Source organism: Artemia franciscana, chromosome 17 (genome assembly GCF_032884065.1).
Source record: "Artemia franciscana chromosome 17, ASM3288406v1, whole genome shotgun sequence".
Taxonomy (NCBI): domain Eukaryota; kingdom Metazoa; phylum Arthropoda; class Branchiopoda; order Anostraca; family Artemiidae; genus Artemia; species Artemia franciscana.
Genome location: NC_088879.1, coordinates 7,168,833 through 7,193,677, shown reverse-complemented (window position 1 = coordinate 7,193,677; position 24,845 = coordinate 7,168,833). Strand labels below are relative to the sequence as shown.

General features: G+C 34.9%; 2 protein-coding genes across 5 annotated transcripts in view; one reads left to right on the top strand and one right to left on the bottom strand.

The window, feature by feature from the left end:
• LOC136037770 (MTRF1L release factor glutamine methyltransferase-like) overlaps window positions 1-24,845 on the bottom strand; it is a 39,158-nt gene that overhangs the window by 12,328 nt on the left and 1,985 nt on the right. For all 4 annotated transcript variants that reach the window (XM_065720579.1, XM_065720575.1, XM_065720578.1 and 1 more), the window contains exons 2-4: window positions 15,521-15,846; window positions 10,123-10,330; window positions 1,816-2,051 (exon numbers count right to left, since the gene is read on the bottom strand). In XM_065720579.1, the coding sequence (XP_065576651.1) occupies window positions 1,816-2,051; window positions 10,123-10,330; window positions 15,521-15,828 (752 nt within the window). In that variant the 5' untranslated portion in view covers window positions 15,829-15,846. The remainder of the gene's footprint in view (window positions 1-1,815; window positions 2,052-10,122; window positions 10,331-15,520; window positions 15,847-24,845) is intronic.
• The window catches only part of LOC136037769 (glucose-6-phosphate isomerase-like), a 42,950-nt gene continuing 33,918 nt past the window's right edge, over window positions 15,814-24,845 (top strand). The window contains exon 1 of the mRNA XM_065720574.1: window positions 15,814-15,913. The gene's annotated coding sequence lies outside the window, so the exon portion shown is untranslated. The remainder of the gene's footprint in view (window positions 15,914-24,845) is intronic.

The window sequence follows — 24,845 nt, the reverse complement described above, 5'->3', positions numbered from 1 at the left end:
GCTCGTAACTTTTGATGGAAAAGACTAATCTTGACGAAACTTATATATTTAAAATCAGCATTAAAATGCAATTCTTTTGATGTAACTATTGGTATCAAAATTCCATTTTTTAGAGTTTCGATGCTATTGAGCCGGGTCGCTCCTTATTACAGTTCGTTACCACGAACTGTTTGATATTATTATGATCGCTCTATATTGTTTCTGCCCGGTTTGCGTCCGTTTTTTAATCATCAAGATTTACAAAATATAAGAGTTTTGTATTCTCGTTATTGCAAATTTCTTTTGTATCTGCCGCGTTCTTATAGAAATCGGAAGATTATTAGAAGATTTTGTGCTGATGCCTGTCAGCGATTGAGTCTCTTGATTAGATATTATCGATTGTATTGCCTGTACAATTTTGTTTTCTTTCCTTTAGTGTTTTTACTCTGCTTAAATTGTTAAAACAAGCGGGTAATAAATAAATTATTATTGGATTAAGGTAAGATGTGAAATTCCACAAAAACTGCATGTTTTGGTATTCATACACTTTAAAGAGGGTTATAGTGCCGTAGGGGCGTGGAGCTCTTCTAAATCAAGGGTATTTTGCAAAAAAAAAACACCATTTTGTATCTTATCTGCATATACTTATGGCTTATGACCAGAGTGCAGTTCCTAGTGTCAGTTTTCTGCTCAGTATCAGTACAGAAATCATACTCTTTAAATATCTGGGAATTCTTGCTTACATCATTTCTTAAGACGTACAAATAAAATCCTCTCCCTTCCCTTAATGGTCAAATATTCACCAAAATCGTATTAACGAAATGAATTTTCCATTTACCAACTCCTTTCTTTAAACTGATCTAACGGTAAACAAGCAAGACAGCGGCAACAAGCCCTCGAGAAGAAAAGAGTCAACCTATGAAAAGTTTATCGAGTGCATATAATTCAGGGTATATATTTAACAAACAGGTGGAGGAGGTGGAGTTAAAGTTCATAAGTGAGTCGTAAGAAACGATAAAAGTATTTTGCAGTGTTTTAAAGTAGTTTTCAGAATTTTATAGTGTATTCATCTGGAGAGGAGGAATGCTTTCCTGTTACCTTCTGCCTATATCGTGGTTGCAGAATCTGCTACAGCCCAGTAAAGAATGAATTCTAGCCTATAGGAACCAAAAATTTTAAAATGCATGTTGAAAAAGAAACTGTCAAGTGACCAAAAATTACCATTTGAAGCTGATTAAGGAATGGTACCATTCGGTTAGCGTTGATGGTAAACACTTCATTGCGAAGAAATTACGGCAATTTAGAAAAATAGCCTGATAGCTCATGAAATGGTCTCGAATCGAAATGAAAAATGTACCATTGGAATCTTTATAGCCAAAATCCCTATTTAGGAGAATTACAGTTCCCTATTTTAAGCAACAAGGAAAATCACTTTTCGCGGAGAAATCAGTGATGTGACGTCTTTTTGTTGGTGTTGTTGTTTTTTGGCCGCTAGTGGGGCGCTAAAGCATCATGGAGATATATTGAAAGACCCTTTTGAACGAAAATTTTGTAATTAACGAAAGACAAAAACAAAATAAATTTTTGACAAAAACTGCATCTTCATATACAAAACGATATAACATACGGATTGTTCGACAAAATAATCTAATAAATACGCTTATCTTTAAAAGGTAATCTCTGGCAAATTCACCAAAATCACGTAGCCTAGATATGAATTTTGAAATTTTGAATTTCAGGTAGTACATTAGTGCTTCCCATTCAAATCAGTGATTTTAAAACAGATTTAAAAGGTACATTGTAACCTAATCTTATGCATATAAAACTTGGACTTACAGTTTAACCTCCGGCTCTAAATTTTTCAAGTCAGACTGAGGAATATAAGGTGGATTAGAAATGACCAGATCAAATAATTCTTCAACCTGAATTACATTCCCATCAGATGAACATAGACCGTCCGCTGTTAATTTGGCATTGATAATTTTTAGGCGTTCCTCAAGTTGATGAAATCGGGCATTTTTGGCTGTGAGATTGCAGGCCATAAGACTTCTGTCAACAGCAATTCCATTGAGCTAAGAGATTAACAATTAATTTCAATTTAATGTTATATGTATACACACACACACACACACACGCACATATATATATATATATATATATATATATATATATATATATATATATATGTAATATATATATATATATATATATATATATATATATATATATATATATATATATATATATATATATATATATATATATATATATATATATATATATATATATATATATATATATATATATATATATATATATATATATATATATATATATATTTGGAGAGAGAGAGGGGGGTTTCTGGGTTAGGGCCTCCTTTGAAGTGCAATGATTTTATAATTCACCTGCTATTTCCATAGATTTGCCAATTTTTGCATTTCCGATCACCTCCCCTAAGAAATAAAGCCATCCCACCAAATTCATCCACGAAGATCACCCCACCAAATAAATATATTCCGGCATATAAACCTTGGGGTGATCTTATTTACACCTCTGTATCAGAAAAGTTTCTAAACAATGTCGTGTCTCGTGCCTGCTGACAGATTTTTCAAGCATCCACGTGATGAAGCTAGGAACGAATATAGGAGGGGGCGGTGTTTTGTCCACACACCCTTTTCATTGATATCTTGAGATTTCTACAATTTTTCCTATCTGAAGTGCCAATTTAAGAAACATGGGGCAAGGGGACAAGGTTTTTTTTCAATTTTAAATGAAAATACGGAAATACTTAAATGAAAATGTATTTTTTAAAATCTAGGGGAGGGGCCAATTTTGTTACGAAAACACCAAAAAAAGGTATTTTTCAAAGTCTGAGGGGTAAAGGAAATTAGAGGGGGCAATTTTATTAGAATTCCTTTAAGGAAATGTAGCCTATTTCACTTGAAATGGTGGCATTTTCACATTCTGGACGGCGTAGCCAAGGACCTCTTAAAAGACCTCTCAAAAGAGGTCTATTTCCTCTTTTAAGCCCTTGTATGAACCACAGTCTGAGCCGAAAACAAAGATAAGTAACATCCTATAAATTTAAATTGAATACGATAAATAAAATTGATAAAATTAAATACGACTACAGCGCCATTACGCTACTTATTCGAAGGAATTGTGCAATGTTCAGATTTGAAGCATAAAAATTTGTGGTTTAGAATTCTTTAAAAAAAAAAAACCTCGAGCAAGTTCAGTTTAATTTTTTTTATTTTCTTATTTTTGGTACCCCTGTTCTCCTTGTACAGCGATGGAGGAATAAATTGTTAAGGCATGCCCACATGCCTTGTCAGTAACTATCGTTAGCGACCTGAACTAAAACCAACCATAACTTTAACAAATGTAATTAGGTCTTTTCATGGTTTTCCAGAGGACCTTATCACCTTTAATGTAAAAAAAACATCAAGTGAAGAATGTAAGATTTCCTTCGGGTTCAACATCGTAACGAATGTAACTACGAAATCTTTAGATCTCGATGATTTCAACATTCATAAAGGCTACAGCTGAGACGGGTTTCAAAGGTATTTATATTCAAATTGACCTTATCTCTTATCTCTCGCTGGCGGGGATTTTCATTTGGTATTGGTGACAGTCAACCTTTTTATCAAGAGACAAAAAGCTCAGAGTTGCCGCCCCTAGTGATTTATCACTATTTCTAGGGATTTTTATATTGCCTAAAGAAAAAAGCACTAAATTTTCGCATAAATCACTATATTATTAGAGAAAATTAATAAACCTACGAGAAAATCACTAAAATCTAGATTTTTTTCACCGAGTTGCGACCCTGAAGAAACCTGTTGGCTTTTCGCTTTCAAAACAAAATTGTTTTGCAAATAGAAGGGGTAGATGATAGTATCTATTGCGACACATTCTGTGTATTGTTTTCTATGGAACTTTTATGCATTACAGAACTAGTTCCAATTATCTAAGTCGAAACGCCTAAAAATACAAACTAAGTGGATATAGTTTTAAAATTGAAAGCTTTGAGGTCCAACAGTGTTTTTTATAGCTATTTTTAAGACGACTTTTTAAACTGGTTGATTGTTCTAAACATTTAAAAATCAAGTTTGTCAGTCAAATAACTTTTGTATTTTCGTATAAAAAATCAAAAATGCTCCCTCCCCCTAACTTTTGAAATATGGTTTTTTGCACCTTAATTTTTTAAAATACAAAAAACCCTTCCCCTCCCCTAATTTTTCGTGAATTAGCGTCACTGATCACTAATAACCCCTAGACTAAAAAATTCTCTGTTTTTTTTTAATGACAACTTTTGATACTGGGGGGAGACTACAATTCGCTTTTGGCAAAGTCAAATCTAAAATGGTACATAAATTCCTAGTCAAGAAGGTTCAAAGGAGCTTATCCCATTACTGGAAGTAATTTTGAAGCTGATATATAACGACTGAGTTCAAAGAGTATGGGTAACTTATAAAGAGCGGAATCTGGCACTAGTATTTACAAAAAAAAAAAAAAAAAAAAAAAAAAAAAAAAAAAAAAAAAAAAAAAAAAAAAAAAAAAAACGCTATTTAGCATCCGGCAACACTCAGAATTTTTTTAAAGTTTTTAATTCTTTTTGTGCCAGTAACGGAGATCAGAAACTTATTACTACCCTAATTTGTATATATATACCCTAATATATATATATATATATAAATTTGGAGAGAGAGAGGGGGGTTTCTGGGTTAGGGCCTCCTTTGAAGTGCAATGATTTTATAATTCACCTGCTATTTCCATAGATTTGCCAATTTTTGCATTTCTGATCACCTCCCCTAAGAAATAAAGCCATCCCACCAAATTCATCCACGAAGATCACCCCACCAAATAAATATATTCCGGCATATAAACCTTGGGGTGATCTTATTTACACCTCTGTATCAGAAAAGTTTCTAAACAATGTCGTGTCTCGTGCCTGCTGACAGATTTTTCAAGCATCCACGTGATGAAGCTAGGAACGAATATAGGAGGGGGCGGTGTTTTGTCCACACACTCTTTTCATTGATATCTTGAGACTTCTACAATTTTTCCTACCTGAAGTGCAAATTTAAGAAACATAGGGCAGGGGGACAAGGTTTTTTTCAATTTTTAAATGAAAATACGAAACATGTATTTTTTAAAATCTAGGGGAGGGGCCAATTTTGTAACGAAAACACCAAAAAAAGGTATTTTTCAAAGTCTGAGGGGTAAAGGAATTTAGAGGGGGCAATTTTATTAGAATTCCTTTAAGGAAATGTAGCCTATTTCACTTGAAATGGTGGCATTTTCACATTCTGGACGGCGTAGCCAAGGACCTCTTAAAAGAGGTCTATTTCCTCTTTTAAGCCCTTGTATGAACCACAGTCTGAGCCGAAAACAAAGATAAGTAACATCCTATAAATTTAAATTGAATACGATAAATAAAATTGATAAAATTAAATACGACTACAGCGCCATTACGCTACTTATTCGAAGGAATTGTGCAATGTTCAGATTTGAAGCATAAAAATTTGTGGTTTAGAATTCTTTAAAAAAAAAAAACCTCGAGCAAGTTCAGTTTAATTTTTTTTATTTTCTTATTTTTGGTACCCCTGTTCTCCTTGTACAGCGATGGAGGAATAAATTGTTAAGGCATGCCCACATGCCTTGTCAGTAACTATCGTTAGCGACCTGAACTAAAACCAACCATAACTTTAACAAATGTAATTAGGTCTTTTCATGGTTTTCCAGAGGACCTTATCACCTTTAATGTAAAAAAAACATCAAGTGAAGAATGTAAGATTTCCTTCGGGTTCAACATCGTAACAAATGTAACTACGAAATCTTTAGATCTCGATGATTTCAACATTCATAAAGGCTACAGCTGAGACGGGTTTCAAAGGTATTTATATTCAAATTGACCTTATCTCTTATCTCTCGCTGGCGGGGATTTTCATTTGGTATTGGTGACAGTCAACCTTTTTATCAAGAGACAAAAAGCTCAGAGTTGCCGCCCCTAGTGATTTATCACTATTTCTAGGGATTTTTATATTGCCTAAAGAAAAAAGCACTAAATTTTCGCATAAATCACTATATTATTAGAGAAAATTAATAAACCTACGAGAAAATCACTAAAATCTAGATTTTTTTCACCGAGTTGCGACCCTGAAGAAACCTGTTGGCTTTTCGCTTTCAAAACAAAATTGTTTTGCAAATAGAAGGGGTAGATGATAGTATCTATTGCGACACATTCTGTGTATTGTTTTCTATGGAACTTTTATGCATTACAGAACTAGTTCCAATTATCTAAGTCGAAACGCCTAAAAATACAAACTAAGTGGATATAGTTTTAAAATTGAAAGCTTTGAGGTCCAACAGTGTTTTTATAGCTATTTTTAAGACGACTTTTTAAACTGGTTGATTGTTCTAAACATTTAAAAATCAAGTTTGTCAGTCAAATAACTTTTGTATTTTCGTATAAAAAATCAAAAATGCTCCCTCCCCCTAACTTTTGAAATATGGTTTTTTGCACCTTAATTTTTTAAAATACGAAAAATCCTTCCCCTCCCCTAATTTTTCGTGAATTAGCGCCACTGATCACTAATAACCCCTAGACTAAAAAATTCTCTGATTTTTTTAATGACAACTTTTGATACTGGGGGGAGACTACAATTCGCTTTTGGCAAAGTCAAATCTAAAATGGTACATAAATTCCTAGTCAAGAAGGTTCAAAGGAGCTTATCCCATTACTGGAAATAATTTTGAAGCTGAGATATGAATATTGAGTTCAAAGAGTATGGGTAACTTATAAAGAGCGGAATCTGGCACTAGTATTTACAAAAAAAAAAAAAAAAAAAAAAAAAAAAAAAAAAAAAAAAAAAAAAAAAAAAAAAAAAAACGCTATTTAGCATCCGGCAACACTCAGAATTTTTTTAAAGTTTTTAATCCTTTTTGTGCCAGTAACGGAGATCAGAAACATATTACTACCCCAATTTATTCGTATTATTGTAATGAAAAAATTTCCAGTGTCACCAAACGCTAGATCGCGTTGATAGTTATTTTTGTGGACAGTAGTACCAATTCTCACTCCTAAAAGTTTCCCACAGTTTTTGGACTAGTTGTAGAAATCTGGGTTTAGGTTCCTGTATATGGGTCTTTGACAACGATTAAGGACTTGGAAGCTAGAAACGTTCTATTTCTCGATCTCTAGGGATTATAGTTATTCAGAACCAAAAAGAGCAATGGCTGGTTACGCCATATTTGAGGATAAAGTGAAGCCGTGTTTTTGTTGTTTCAATAAGGGTTAGTACCAGGGGAGTGAGCTTCGCCCAGCGAAAAATAAAGAAAGTTGTTTTAATCTTTTTCGCTAAACAACTTTAATGTCGTTTAAAGTTGGGAATTTCTGGGTATTAAAGGACGTCTGGGTATTTGTGACATCATTCATATGAAGAATTTTTTTTCTTCAAAAATTAAATAAGGCCTAAACCAAGGGTATATTCAGGATTTTGTTCTGAGGGGTATTTTTTTCGAGGGGGAGGAAAAAAATTACAGAAAGTATAAAAAATTTTAGTTACTTTCTTACGAGCCGGACAAAAATTTCGGAGGGGATGTTCAAACCTGGTACATCTTTGACTGGGAGGTGACATTCTTTACCATCATATTACCCTTTTGTTCCAGACGGTTTTGACACAAGGTATAATTCTGAATTATTCGGACATCATGGTTGCAGAGGTAACTGCAATCTAGTAAAGAGCAAACCACAGCCCATAGTAACCAAAAGTTAAAAACATGTCTAGAAAAAAGCTACCAAGTGAAAAAAATGCCATCCGACACTGATTCACGAATGGTAATTATTATTTCGGTTCGTACCAATCTGGATTTTGCCGACAAATTGCCTTGATCGAAAGTAACGAGACCAAACGCCAAGATCTCCCCAATACTATCCGTGAAAATGCTGCCCAACTTGACCCCAAGATCAACCCAGAGAAGACTTCTTTGAAACCGCAGGAGAGATTGACCAAAAAATATCTTGTGTCGCAGATATAGACGGAGCCTGTCCAACATTCACACAACGATACAACCCCAATGGGAAGATGTTTTAGCGGCGGTGTACGTGCGGGACGACTAGCGGATCTTTGTGGATGTCCTGGGTGAGACTGGGGATCTTTGTGGATGTCCTGGGTGCGACTGGGGATCTTTGTGGATGTCCTGGGTGCGACTGGGGATCTATGTGGATGTCCTGGGTGCGACTGGGGATCTTTGTGGATGTCCTGGGTGCGACTGGGGATCTTTTTGGATGTCCTGGGTGCGATTGGGGATCTTTGTGGATGTCCTGTGTTTGACTGGGGATCTATGTGGATGTCCTGGGTGCGACTGGGGATCTTTGTGGATGTCCTGGGTGCGACTGGGGATCTTTGTGGATGTCCTGGGCGGCAAAAGATGATCTAAGGTCTAAGGTTAGGTCTAATATATGAATATGCTTGTCTTTTCGTTTTTGTGAAATATGACTATTGTGCCTTTTAGGCAAAGTGCCTTTTGGGCCAAAAAATTAAATTGGGCATTATCTAACCCAACTGGCAAATGCTTATCCTTGCGACACATGGGATTGAACGAGGAAAACTCTATTTGTGATTCTCAGCCTCATTCACTACGCTATCACAAGGTATGTGGATACTTGATAGTTTGACAGGCTGTTCCCAAACTTTTATAGAAAATCATAATGGCTCACTCTATTGATTTATTAAAGTAGTACATAATGCTTTATATACTGAAAACACAAAACTGACAGAGCAAAACGCGATTAGAAGTAGAAAATAAGTATCCTGAATAAGATAAAAGACTTGTTTGTAAGGCTCTCAACAGTCTTTCACCAGCTATAAATCACTAAATTTTAGAACATAATTTTAATTTTCTCAAAATTTCAAGTAAGCTTAGTTTTTCGTAAAGCGGTAATTTTTCGAAATTCAAAAATTTTAGGCAAATATAATAAGTCAGATTATTTGTACCAATATTTCAGACATAGGTTGCATAAAATAAAAAACGATAGTTTTTGCTCATTAATTCACCTTTGAGGGCTAAATTTTACATGCTGGGAGAACTTTTCAGAGGGAATTTTTAAGGAGGGGATTTTTCAAGGGGAGGGGATTTTCCAAGAGAAGAATTTTCCTTAGGGGGATTTTCTGTTATGGAAAATTTTCGTGCAATTTTTAAGGGGGGAATTTTTTAGAGGAAACGCCGTACCCCATAAACCGCAAGGATCGCTGCATACATTTTTAGAAGAAGCTTGCTTAAAGGGTCTATCATACAAAACGCAGTGTGTCTTCTTCTTTTTTTTTACTTCTTCCTTGGTCTTCTTCTTTTTACTTCTTACTTGGTCTTCTTCTTTTTAAGTTTTAAGTTGTCACAGAAAATTAATATGTAAGCTTTTTTGTTTTTACACATTAACAAACTGTTATGTTCAATGTCGGAAAGTTCAAGTGCAAGGTAAAAAAAATTCTCATTAATTTTTTAATAATTTTTTAAATTCTCATTAATTTTTAATTAATTTTTTAATTATTTTTTTAATTTTTTCATGATCAAGGTAAAAAAAAATTCTCATTGGGGACTATGCGGGTACACGATTGTTAAATTTTGTTATAATACCTTTAAAAAAGCGGAATGATATGTCTCTCCACAAATGGCATTTCCTGGTCAGTCGATATCTGTTGCTCAATATTAGATAACCTGGGGCATTAGTTTACGAGGTTTTAAAAAGGCGGGGCTATTGTTATGTCCAAAAATAAGGAGTAGTATGATTGACTGACAAAAATACGTCACAAAAACGAACCGAGTTTGAAAAACCGGTTCTAAAAAGGCCGAGCTATTCAAGAATTAAAGAAGAATGCAATTTGCTTGCTGAGAAACCAACTGGGTTTAAAAAGGCGAAGCCATTTTTCTCTCCAGACATGGAATCCAGGAATGCGATTGGCTTACGAAAATACATAACAAAGCCCATACTTTTTAAAACGGAAGCATATGAGAGTTGTCTCTCTATTTCTCTTTGGTTCTAGGACAAAAATAGCTCACTAAACATTATAGGTCTGACAACCTGGCTTTTGAGTCATATCACTTTCAAACAACAATCGTGAAATGCTGGGAAGCGGGACTTACATTGCTGTTTCTTTTCAACAAAGAGCAGGTAATTGGTCCTGACCCGCTTCCTATTTCGATAAACTTTCCCTCTGCGAGAGACCCTAAATACTTCTCCGCTAGCAACACTAGGCCTTCAGTTTCAGGTCGAGGGATAAAGACTGGAGGTGACACAAACAGCGTTAGATCGAGGAAATCCCAGTTTTTAATTATGTACTGAACAGGCATCCTAAAAATATAAATAATCATTAAAAATATAAATGATATAGAACAAAATATAATTTATAAAAATAATAATAATAACGAAAAAAAAATATTTATATGATTCGTATGTGAATACTTCGATTTAGATTTGGAATTGGAGTTTCCCTCCCATTGCTTTCTTTTATTTCAAAAAATATAATCAAAAAAATTTACTAATCAGTTGGCCTCTTTGTTTTCAACTTTCTAGTCTCTCTACTTTTCAATTGTTGCACTTTTCTGTCTCTTTACCCCTCTATATATCTTTATCTTTTTGTTCCAGATTAAAAAATACGTGGGAACTGCTTAATTGTTGACTTTTTATTTTTTTCTACTTTCCACCCTCTACTTTTCATTTTTGAGCTTCCTGTCTTTTCCCCGTCTATCTATCTTTGCCTCTACCTTTCTGTTCCACCCTTTTTTTATTGCTAATCTGTTAAATTGTTCTTTTCTCTAATTTCTAGATCCCTTTACTTTTCCGCTATTGTATTTCCTCTATCTCTTCCCCATCTCTCAATTCTCGTCCCTATCTTTCTCTTTCAGGTGATTTTTCCCTATTTTTTTTATTCCAGTCACATAAGCTTGAATCTGTAGTGAAAATTTCCCTTGTATTGTTTAATTTGTTTTGTAGTCGTTTAATACAGTAAATTTATCGGTGGATTGATTTACTCATGAATCGACAACACTGGAGGGAGGTAAAGTTAGGCATATAGATTCGCTGAATGGGTCCACTTATAAATAAGTACACCTTAAATCTAAAAATCAAAATTTTCATTTGTTCAAATAATTTTCTCAAAATTTCTTGGAAGGCTTTTGTCCTCTATGGAAGGCTGTCGCCTCTCTACCGCTTGCTTGCAGGCAAGAGAAAATCAATTTAACGCAAAAGTTATTCATAAACAAAATTTTGAAATTAAAAAAAAGAAGAGAATATTTGACGAAAGTCAAGATCGAACCTAGAGGAAGAACCCAGAGGAAGAACATAAAACAAACAAAATATTGCTTCGCAGTTCATCCAATATTATCTGAAGAACTGTTTCAAATAAATTTGCTTGTGATATTTCCGTAAATTTATAGAATTTTGAAAAAACTAGGGCTGTACTGAAAACTGAGCTTGCATGATTTTATGGAGAATTGAAATTGTATAAAAATAGAATTGATTTCATGGCCAGTAAAAGACTATTGGGAGCCTTGTAAATCAATCTTTTATATTTGCATGCTAGATAAATATTTTTCTGCTTTTAATTCAGTTTTGTCGCGTCGGTTTTGTGTTTTCAGTAAATCGCTAGTTTTTCAGAATTCTAGAAATGTAGATAAATATCACGAGCCGGATTATTTGAAACAGTTTTCCAAATTTATGTTACATAAACTGCGTAGCAATAATTTTGTTTGTTCTACATTCCAGCTTCAATCCCTATTTTCATCAGGAAACTTTTTCGTTTAACTTGGGCTTCAAAAATAGTCACAATAACCCTTACACAAAACTAGAAAAGTCGAAATGAGTTTCGCAGCTGTCTTAACCTTCCATTTTAAAAATCTGTAATTTTTTCAAATAAAGAGTCCAAGGGGTATATTTATCCCTGGTATCTTTGAGTCAATTATTCATAAAATATTGTCTTAAATGTAATATATACAGATTTTAGAAAACTGAAGGAAATTAAAAGAATTTAAGATGTGGAGTCATAACAATTTACAGAAATTTGTGTTACTATTACTGCACTTTTCTGCCGCCATGCTGCGAAGAGTTTTGAACTTATTTTAAGAAACTATACTTTCATCATTTTTGGTTCTTGGACTTTAGTATTTTAGGAGAACTGATCATTAAAATCATACTATTATAAAACATAAGAGGTTAATAAAAGAACATTCGCCAAAGTCAGGGGGCAGCACCCTTTCCCTCCCTCCAAATGATGAGGCTGAGCGTGACGTCAAAACCAGCGACCAATTCATGCACACTTTGATGGAGCCTGAAAAGCAAAACCCAAATTGTGAAAACTACACTTGGTTACAAATTTCAACGCCCATACGATATCCCAGTGCGCCGCTTGCGCAGGAGAAAGAAAAAGCGCATCAGGGTTTGAAGCTTTTTTTGAAATTCCATAAAAACTGCTTTAGAACTTTACCCTTATTGTTAGGATAAACATATATAATACTAGCTGTTGGGGTGGCGCTTCGCGCCACCCCAACACCTAGTTGGTGGGGGCGCTTGGCGCCCCCAAGCCCCCCCGCGCGCGTAAGTGGTTACGCGCCATATTAGTTTCGCGCCATTGTAGTTGTGTCCCTGTGTCCCACCTGTGAATATATATATATATATATATATATATATATATATATATATATATATATATATATATATATATATATATATATATATATATATATATATATATATATATATATATATATATATATATATATATATATATATATATATATATATATATATATATATATATATATATATATATATATATATATATATATATATATATATGTTTTTAACTACGTAAAACTTGCGAATATACAACATTCTTCGCTGTCCCATTGTCTGTGCATATAAATAGATTGTCAGGTTTACCGACTCTTGAACCTGCAACATATAATTGTCCATGATTCAGATCTATACCTCATTATTTTAATGATTGCCCTTGAGCTTTGTTGATGGTGATTGCTAATCGAACATTCCCTGTGTCCCCGTCGTCATTTATATATCCCCCCTTGTGCTCCCCGGCGTCCCCGTTGTAGTTGTGTCCCTGTGCCCCGGTCGTCATTTATATTCCCTGTGTCCCGGTCGTCATTTGTGCCCCGGTGTTCCAGCCTGTAATTTCTCTTTGAGTGTCCCGGTCGTCATTTATATTCCCTGTGTCCCGGTCGTCATTTGTGTCCCGGTGTCCCGGTCTGCAATTTCTCTTTGAGTGTCCCGGTCGTCATTTATATTCCCTGTGTCCCGGTCGTCATTTGTGTCCCGGTTGTCCATGGGAAAAACAATCTGTATTCAGATCTATACCTCATTATTCTAATGATTGCCCTTGAGCTTTGTTAATGGTGATTGCTAATCGAACATTCCTTGTGTCCCGGTCGTCATTTATATATCCCCCCTGTGCCCTCCGGCGTCCCCGTTGTAGTTGTGTCCCTGTGTTCCGGTCGTCATTTATATGCCCTGTGTCCCGGTCGTTATTTGTGTCCCGGTGTCCCAGTCTGTAATTTCTCTTTGAGTGTCCCGGTCGTCATTTATATTCCCGGTGTCCCGGTCGTCATTTGTGTCCCGGTGTCCCGGTCTGTAATTTCGTCAGTCGACAAACATAACGTGAGTCGACAAACAACTTCACGACGGCATAATGCTCAATCCTTATAATGACGTCAGTCGACACACAAACATGACGTCAGTCAACAGACAAACAACTTATTTATATATATATAGATTTATCATTATTCCTGAATCAGTTTCGAACTTGAGTAAGACAATTTTTTTTTAGGCAGGTTTTTTTTTCATAAATCGTTTTTCATTTCCTCTCACTAAGAGGACTTGGACAAGGTTGCATTCAAAAAGAAGTTTTTAAGCATCCGGTTAACAACCCTTGGCTATAGAGATATCACTGGTACACAGCACAAAGCCTCATTTTTTGGTCCTACGTGCCACCTTACACTAATATCATAAAAAAAATTCAAGCTAGGCATATACATGTAAATATTAGCTTTCGAATGAGCTCTTAGACAACTTTACACTTTTTGGTGCCATGCTAGTACAGAAAAACACAAATAATATTTTTTTTGTCCATTTGGTAGCTTTTTTTCAGAACATATTTTTTTATTTTTCACTTACTAGGGGGACTAGGAGAAGTATTTGACAAAAGCAAGATTTGTGAACCTCCAGTTAAGCATTTTCAATCTTATAAATCATAATAGTGCCCTCTTTTGTCTTTCCAGCCTTTCAACTCCAGAAAATGGCATAAAAAGTAAAGAGTTTGGTACAATATGGCACACTACGATGGCGTAATCAAATTGAATTACAAAAAGCACGTTGATATGATCAGTAGCTCCGAATTGAGCCATTAAAAATCCCTCTGTGCTGTTTCTGTGGCCGAATTATGGAACTCATTATGGGGACTGGGAGGGGAAATATACACGAGGAGTTATCAGATTTAAGATTTTCAACTGTGCAGATTATAATGTTACCCTTTCCAATATCCCAGTCTTTACACTTTAGATATAGGACCAAAGAATACAATTTGCGTGGCATAAGGCACTTTTTGATGCCGTTACAGAGTCAACTTTATAAGAATTTATAAAAGTCATGTAGGTATAAACATCATTTTGCAAATATCCTATTAGATAGCTCTTTATAATTTTCTAGCCCTAAATGAATAGAAAGCATAAATCCACAAAGACCCAAAAATCAAATCAAAAGACACAAAAACACGCTAACAGACCAAGACAATCTTTCTATTTATTTGATTTCTATAATAGACTAGTTACTATGATATTACCTCATGAGACGGGAATTGAACATCATCTTTGCTTAAGTAATCTGCTCTTCTGTTAGCGGCTCATCACTCACTCCTTCCTTATTAATGTGGCTCACCAGTTGCATTAGGTATAACCTGTCTATATTATATTCGATATTCAATTAGTAGTTATAGTAATATTACCTGTTGATATGGTACACTGACATTACATTAACTTCAGTAATCTGCTCTTCTGGTAGTGGCTCATCACTCACTCCTATAGTACAATGCGGCACACCAGTTGTAGCGGATATATGTCTATATTAGGTTTATTTCAATATCAGATTAGTAATTATAGTAGTATTGCCTGGCGAGACGCCACTTTGACATTATCTTGACTTGAGTAATCTGCTCATCGGTTAGTGGCTCATCATTCGCTCCTTTCTTATAATATGGCACTTCCGTTCCAGCAGATAAAATCTGTATATTCGATTTTCGACTAGTAATTTTAGAATTAATATATATTACCCTAATTAACACAATTAACTTATAATATATGTAATTTATAATAAACATATATTTCCTGGCAAGACGACACTCCGACATTATACTAACTTGAGTAATCTACTCATTGGCTAGTGGCTCTTTACTCACTCTTGTCATGTAATATGACACACCAGTTGTAGCAGATATCTACATTAGATTCTATATTCGATTAGTAATTAGTGTACTATTACCTGGCAAGACGGCACTCTGACATCATATTGACTTGAGTAATCTGCTCATCGGTTAGTGGCTCATCACTCACTCCTATCTTATAATGCGGCACACCAGTTGCAGCAGATATGATATGTTTAATCGACTCTTCAGGTTCCGGTATATGAGCTGATTTGAAATTTTCAGCCCAAATTTTTAGTTGTTTTAACGTAGAAGATTGATTGAGGCTTGTGGTTACTGAACTGTACAGGTGACTGCCCAAAGTATGAAAACTAGACGTTTTAAATTTTCTTTTTGCTATTGTTGTCAGTACTTGCATAACCTCCATAATATTTGTTTTGAGGTTCTGAAAAGATTAAAATAATTTTAATTGAGGTGGTAATAGAATATTCTGATTTGGACTCCAGAAAAAGGTAAGTTGTAAATTAACCTAAATGAAAGGATTAAGACTTTTTGTTTGCAAAATTTGGGACACAATTAACACATTTAAAATAAAGGGTCGAATATTAAATACAAAGCGACAAGGCCGTATCCTGAATTTTTTTTGGGGAGGAGGGTTACAAAAAACTTCAAAAGACGCGTCAAAAATTTGTTTCTATTCATTTTATAATGCTTTATGGGTCGGAAAAACACTTCGGTTGGGGGGGGGGGGTTAAACCCTCTACCCCCTTAAATACAGCTTTCCTAAACGGAAAAAAGGATAAATCCTCCAGAGCCATTAATGCTGCATAGGGTCATCGTTTCAGTTGCCATTTCATGTTCCACGTTTCAACGTTGCCGCATCAAAGTTTTTTTTACAGGGACATGTAGCAAGCCCATGGCACAACCTTACACCACCTGGTATAGAACCTTGCTTCCTGTAGTATCAACCAGAGATTAATCTACCACAATATGGCTAGCCGAAAAACAAAACCTTGCAGTTTAAAGACAATTTTATGGTAGTTGCTATTTGGAAACGCCACCCCTCATTTCTGGGACGAAATCATTTTTGAAACAAAATAAAACTCTAAAATAGAAGTAAATTGAAAAACAAAAAAAGAGGGGCTTAGTTTGCAAGTGGTTTGTAGATCACGGATAAGATAGTGGCTGGTAAAATCAGAGTCTTCCGTTAAAAAGGTCATTACCTTCCCACTTTTCTTGGCACTAGATAATTGATCGCTGCTTGGGCCCCCCTTATGCAGCAAACAAATATTTTCCAGAGGTAATATGGTTTTAACCCTTGTCCTCAGCAAATTTTTGATAGTCATAAGAAGGGTATAGAGCCATAGTCTTGTGGCCCCTGACATACCACGCTCAAGCCTTACAGGAAGGGTAAAGCCCTTACAATTTGAAGGGCATAGCTGTTATGCCTACGTTCTGTAAAAAAGTCATGCGCGCAAATACGTATCCAGAGGGCTAGGGGGTTTTGACACCCCCCCCCCCCTACCTAAGTTCTTGCCCGACTCGTACAAACGTGTCAAAATTGAATATGAATAAAATTTCGATGCGTTTTTAAAAGTTTTTTTTTGTAAAACCCCCTTAAAAAAAATCATTTTGTACCCCTCTCGAATAAAATCTTGGATGTGACCCTGCATGTGCTTTAACGAATTTTAAGTGATATGAAAGTGAAAATATTCTCTACCTAGTTCTAGAAACAGGTAGACTATGCGCTTCAATTTCACTGTCTATACTAATCAGCCGTGTGAATATCTTTCAGGCTAGAAAGTGGCAATGAAGCTTGAGAATATTGGAAAAGAAAACGACAATTAACCTCCTTTGAGTAAAAGATAAGATGCAAAATTTACTGTCAATAACTATATACCCAGTTAATAAAGAAAAGGTAACAATACCCACGAACAACAGACGCAGGCATGCTAGACACAGGTGTAGCGAGAGATAATGCTCGGAGGGTTGAAATTCGTCCAAAAAATCTGAACGATTATACTAAGATATATATATATATATATATATATATATATATATATATATATATATATATATATATATATATATATATATATATATACATTAGAATAAATAAATTAAAAAGACTATTTCCGCGGCAGATAGTCGTGTAAATAAAATCTCTACCCCGTGCCCCCTCCCCAAATATTTTGTGATTGCAATTCCGTAGCCACTTATAAACTGTCAGCTGCCTCTAAAGAATGGCAGCTGAATGTCCGGTATCACCTTATTAAGGATTTCCCCATAAGTCACTTGGTCCTAGGGGCGGCAAAAACGCTTGGGCCTAGGGGTGCCAAAACAGCTTGGGTCAAGGGGTGCTAAAGACATATATCTGACCCTGATCAAAACCATCAAGGGTTTGGGGATTTCGTTCCTTTTTGCAGCCCTCCTAGAATGCTACATACTTGTCCATTCGATACCACTAGACGAGAGCAGCTCTTCCGAAGAGTAAACTATGAAACAAAAGATTAGTATTGTCTGATCCCTTATTTTAGGCTATTTTACAAAACAATAATAACGTAAATAGTCATGTTTGAATAGATTGGGATGGAGGAGGAGCAAACACAGCTGTGTTGGCCCCAGGTGTGTTGGCAGTTGTGCTGTGCTTGGCTTGGAGCTGTAGTAAGTTGTTAGTAGTACTAGCAGTAGTAGTGGTCACGTTTATGACAGTACCCTCAACCCTCCTCCCTCAACCCTTAATGGTTTTATACAAAGTCCTAATGATGTATTGGGCATATATTTAGTAGATGGTCTCTCCAGAATGAAAAATGCTAATAAAACAATTTCTACTTCATCCAATAATTGTATAATTGTAGTCAATAGATGTTCCAGGCTATTCCACTTTACGTCACTTTTTCCTACTTTCCTTCATTTTTTTTTATAAATAAATAAATTTCTATGATAAAATGTCCAAAGGCCGACTTTTTTCTTCCCGCCGATCGTTGCCGTTGTCTTGCTTATTTCTTACTAAATTAATTTGTCGAGAAGAGGTCAACTTATAGAAAATCCATTGCAAAATTCATTTATTTATAAAAACTGAAAAAAGTAGGGAAGAGTGGAAGCCCCTGGAATATCTGTTTATTGAAATTTTTCTGCCTATTATTAAGTAAGGATTGTTTTATTAGCAGGTTTCCTCCTGGATTGGCAAACCACTGAATAATTCCAATCATTACTTCTTTTTTTCATCTCATGATGCATCGTATGACGGGTAGCTAGTAGCTACATTCTTGACTCGATAAAATTCAGTTTCGCCTGAGTAATCACACTAAAATTATGAATAAAAACATTATTTTAAATGATTTAAAAATGTGTATAGCAATAGAATGAGACAGTCTGCACATTACTAAGTAAACATTGACTTTCATGGCACTTGGTATTTACCTAGTGACATATAGCGATCGCAATTTCTGTCCGTCGGTCTGTTTGTCTATGTGTCGGTCCCGGTTTTGCTAGTTCAGACACTTCCAGATAAGCTAGGACGATGAAAGTTGGCGGGCGTATCAGGGACCAGACCAGACTAAATTAGAAATAGTCTCTTCCCCGATTCGACAATCTAGGAGGGAGCGAGCGAACTATGGCTTGCTGGTCTAGTGTTACGATTCTCGCTTAGGGTGCAAGAGGTTGAAGGTTCGAATCACGGACCATTCAATTTTTACATGAAGAAGATCCGAAACTAGATACACGACAAATATAGCAATCGCTGAAAGTTGGCAGGTGTATCAGGGACCGGACTAGATTAAATTAGAAACGGACTAGATCTGGGGGGGGGCAGTGGAAGGATCGTCAATTCGGGACAATTAGAAGAAACAAGGTATTTTTAACTTACGAACGGGTTATCAGATCTTAATGAATTTTGATATTTAGAAGAACTTCGTGTCTCAGAAGTCTTGTTTTAAATCCCGGCCGGATCCGGTGACATTGGAGGGAGTTGGAGGGGGGAACCGGAAATCTTGGAAAATCCTTAGAGCGGAGAGATCCGGATAAAACTTGGTGGGAAGAATAAGCACAAATCCTAGATACATGATTGACATAACCGAACCAGATGCGATCTCTTTGGGGGATTAGGGGATTTCTAGTGCATTTGCGAGTTCGGTACTTCTTGACGTGCTAGGACGATCGTCGCAAGTGCCATATGAGCTCTTGGCTCTTGTTTTGCATATATCCTAGCGCTGTATCTGGCACTATCAGGGATGGGAGAATGAGGTGCAATGTCGCAAGCGCGACTATTGTATTGTAAAATAGCATAAAATAAGAAATCAAACGGTAAACTGTTTTTGTTTTATAGTTTTTCTTTTAGGGGAGCCGTTCTCATCCAGCGGTACTGTCCTTTCAGATACTATAAAACGTGGAGAATTTGGAGAAAGCATAATTCTATCATCATTGCGCTTGCCAGCTGAAAACTAACTAGGCTTTTTTGCCTACCAAGATTTTCCCAATCTAACATACGCCTAAAATAATTTTGACTAAAAATAATTCCTAAAAAAAAGTTTACTAAGTTATAGAGAAACTTTAGCTTTAGTTTTCCAAAATTCCAATTTAATTGCATGAATTACCCACTTTTCAATTGAAATTTTCTACTTTCTAATGAAAGCGCCAGACACTACATTGTCAGTGGCGATATTACAATTTTAATCCCTATCTTTCCATGTTAAATCGCTGAAGATTAAGTTAATATGTTTTCCAGTCTACTGGGATACCAAAGCAAGCATAAACTCGAACAAAGGTGAACCTTTAGATGATGGTCCAGTGCCAAGAGAAAACAGCCAAAAAATAAATACAGCACCCTCAGAGCAGCCAAGGGCAAACAAAGTCGTGATTAACGGGTGAAGAAATATATACCATACATACGTGAAGTTAAACAAAAGAAATATATGCTATATATATATATATATATATATATATATATATATATATATATATATATATATATATATATATATATATATATATATATATATATATATATATATATATATATATATATATATATATATATATATAATATATATATATATATGTATATATATATATATATATATATATATATATATATATATATATATATATATATATATATATATATATATATATATATATATATATATATATATATATATATATATATATATATATATATATATATATATATATATATATATATATATATATATATATATATATATATATATATATATATATATATATATATATATATATATATATATATATATATATATATATATATATATATATACTGACAAAAATAGTAATACCAATATCTTATCAGAAAAAACTACGTTCAGCCACCAGAGAAGGGACTAATGCAAAAAATATGGCTAGTAAGAGATTTTTTTTTGGGGGGGGGGTAAACTTTATTCCAAAAACCAATAATATTTTCGTTCTTTTTGCTAGCTCAAAATTCAATAAAAATAACAAGAATTGAGTAAGTAAAAAACATCAAGTACGAAAAAAATTGTAAAGAAGAAAAAACGAGGATTATAAGAATAATATGCAGATATTTCGGTCAGGACCTTCAGTCAACCGCCCTTAGTGCCCAAAATCAAATAAAGAGTAAACGTTGTAAAGACAGAAAAAAAAAACCTTAAAAAATAGTAATTAAAAGAGGTTCTCTCAAAGCAACAGAGAAATGGTTATACTATCTCTGTTGTAGGTTCTCTCCTGTGGTTTGGCCGCTGGTGGCTCGCAAGTCTAATACTAACAGTCTTCCACGCCTGCGCCTGCGCAGTCTCACACATTAAAGTCTAATTAGGACACACTAAGATTGTCACTAATGTAGGGAGATATCACAGATATACATTGGCCAAGCTCTACTCGACTGTTTGTGATCATTCAATTTTTTGGCTCCTGAAAATTTTCTCCTTCTTAAGAAAAAGGAATTAAAGAAATTGGGATTAACTAATTTACATTTTGTAAATTTTTTTTTGTTTCTTCCGTCTGGGAAAACAAAAACCTGATTTTTATTAGAAAACTTCTTGCTCCTAATATTATAGTAAAACTAGAATTATTGCATAGAAGCTCACAAACACAGTTCCGTTCTTATTTCTCCGTATCACCGCCTTGTCAGGTTCTTTCATTGTGAGTTTTTTCCCTCCTTTTATATTTGTTTTCTCTCCTTTTTATGGGTTACTCCACGTATTATACAATTGTATAGTGGATTAAATAATAATAAATAATACATTATAATATAAATAATAAATAACAATTGGGTGAAAAATAAATAATAATAATATATTGAAATCAAAACTTTTTTGAGATTTGGTTTCTGTTGATATTGGTTGCTCTTTACATACAGTTCGTTACTACGAGCTGCTTGACCCAAGGATCTCGCAAATGTGAAGAAGCGCCACTAATCCCTCTTTCAACTCCCATTTTCGCATTCAAGTTTAATGTTCGCAAGTTATTACTTTGAGAATAATATTCACTCCTGAAAAAAAAACACGCCCCTCAAATATATATTAGGACGGTGGGGTTTGAAATATTAAAAATTATATATAGGATCATCATTTCCACTATTTTAAAGGCAGATTCTTCCAGCAAACTTGTTTTATAGGGATGTTTCCCATGGATACACTTAGAAAATTAACGCCCCCTTCCCGGGAAACAAGAAGATATCAAACATTACATATAAAGAGAACGTAAAAAACATCACAATTTAAATTTTCTGAAAACAAAGCTTCTGGTTGCACTTGCCAACTTCCCCCTACAAAAACAGATATATTTTATGGCAAGGCTCATGACACTCCCCGTTTAATTGTTTACCTTTGTCCCGATAAACATATGAATGTAATCTTTTGTGCTACATAGAAAAAGATTGTTACAATTGGAGAGGTGTAATTACCCCTCAGCACCAATAATAAAGACGCAGACCTAAAATATTCCCGGGAATCAAGACATAATTAGATATTAATTTCTACCCCCTCCCCATCCTTCCCCAAAACGTATTCTATGTTCACTTGAAAGTTGAATGAGAGATGAAAAATTTGGGTGTTAAAAATGCACTCTTTGATACATCTGGCACCCTATCCCCGTGTATGCACAACGACCCAAGGTCCTCTTTCATAATAGCTGATGCGTTCTTATGCTTCGCTGGGTACAATCATAGGCAGCGCAATAGCACTGCATAAGTAAAGAACGGTGTTGGCACAATATATTATTGTTTGTTTTTTTTTTAATTTGTTAGTTTGTTTGTCTTAGACCAGGGCACTTCGTATCGAAGGAGTTGTCGTAGAAACTTCAAAAAGGGCTCATTAGATCAGAAATTGAAACAACTAGTGCCCTTTTTAATAGTCGAAAGTGACAGGAGGGCGACTAACCCCCTGCCACGTCCACCATTTCTCAAAAAGCAACCAATGAAAATTTTTAGATATCCATTTTGTTCAACATAATTGAAAGTTCAGGAAACTATGTCTTTGAAAATGACAGCCCCCCAGCCCTCAGGACAAAGGTTGTAAGTTATGCCCTGGGGGCATAAAAGGTTTTTATTGAAAGTGTGGTCGTTGTCACTTCAAAAAGAGACAATTCGACTGAAAATTGAGAGGGCTAGTGCCCTTTTAAATAGTCGAAAGTGAACAGAAGCCGAATGCCCCCGCACGCCCATCATTTCTCCAGACACTTCTGATCAAAATTTTGATATAGCTATTTTTTTCAATGTAGTTGAAAAGTCCATAAATTATGTCTTTGAGGACAACCCCCCCCCCACGGCAATGGTTGTAAGTTGTGGCCTTGCGGCATGTAAGTTTTTTATAGAAAGCGTTGTCGTAAAAACTTTCCCCAAACACTTCCAACCAAATTTTATGAGACAGCCATTTTTTCAAGGTAGTTAAAAGGTCTGGATATCAGTATCTATATCACCAACACTACAAGGGTGTTTCAGAAAATAATGGTTTCGACAGGTCAAAAGGGCTTTTCAGAACAAGAGGCACACCGACGCCCTTTTCAGAACACAAGGGCGTCGTTGGTGTTTCAGAACAAAAGAGCGTCAAGAACATAATTTGCCCTTTACTGCAAAATTTTTTTAATGTTTTTCACTTTTATACCTTTAATAAATCAAATATTATTAACATTTTAAGGAGTAAATGTCCGCATATGTATATTAAATCGACAATGCACATTCATTTGTATTTTTCTCAGTTAAGTGCAAATTATGTTCTGATCTTAGGAAGGCATAAGAGCCTTGAGCCCTACTAATGTTAGTTTCTGCTCGTTTAGAGTTTGGCTTGGTTATTTATCGTAATTTCTGTTCGTTTTGAGTTTCATTCATTTATCGTTGCTGATTTGTGTTACTTTAAAGCTTGATAAATTATTTTATTTTTGCTCATTTTTTGGTTTAATGGAGTTCTTTACTTTTCTTTAAAAACTTATTTTGTGGATTTTTTTTTTTTTAATTAATATTGTTAAACGTTAAGCAAATCCATTCAGTTGACAGAAACTTTAGAGCAAACACCATAAATATTTTTTCTGCAATAACAAGAGAGCTATCTCCCGCAGCACCATACACAGGCTTACATAGCACCATACATAGCACCTTCATACAGGCTTAGTCTAAATGAAGGGATATAAAAGAGTAATTCCAACCTTTATCCCACACCCCTTCCTATAATTATCTGAAGGCTCTTGGATATTTAAACAATTTGGGCATTGGAACGAACAATTTGAGGCATTCGAAATCCCCTTCCACCTATAACCGACTATAATTCGGAATCGCCTTCCATCTATAACATACTACTCTATAACCTACTATAACCACCTATAATCACTATAACCTTCATAATGGTTAATCCGAAATTATACGTCACTGAACTTAATTTTATGAATAATTAAGTGAACCAAATTAGTTTAAATGAAGCACTAAAATCATGGTTGCAGCAGTACCTGCATACTAGTAAAGTAAACCGCACCCCATAGTAACCAAAAGTAAAAAAAAATGTCAATTGAGAAAAATAACAATCTGGCACTGATTCAGGAATGGTAACTATTTTTTCAATTAATCTTAAAAGTAAGAGTTTATCGCGAAAAACAATTGTAATGATTTCAAAACTAGCTCAACACCCCTCAAGAATAGCGTCAGATTGAAATAAAGAGTGCGTAATTGGGATCCTTATGGGTGAAAATCATGCATAGGAGAATTACAATCCTCCACCTTGAACAACAGGGGAAGTCACTTTTTTGCATGAGTAGCACCGACGTGTTTCTTTTTGTTCCACCAGGGTTGCCAGAATATCATAGAGAAATGTTTAATGGCTCACCTAAAATCCATTGCTCATATTTACCTGATCTTTATTAATTCCACCATTTCCATGTGCCACTTGGCACTAAAAATGGTATTTTTGGTGCCATTTCTCAAGTGGAACCAGTTTTGGATAGTTTTCGACGAATTGGGGC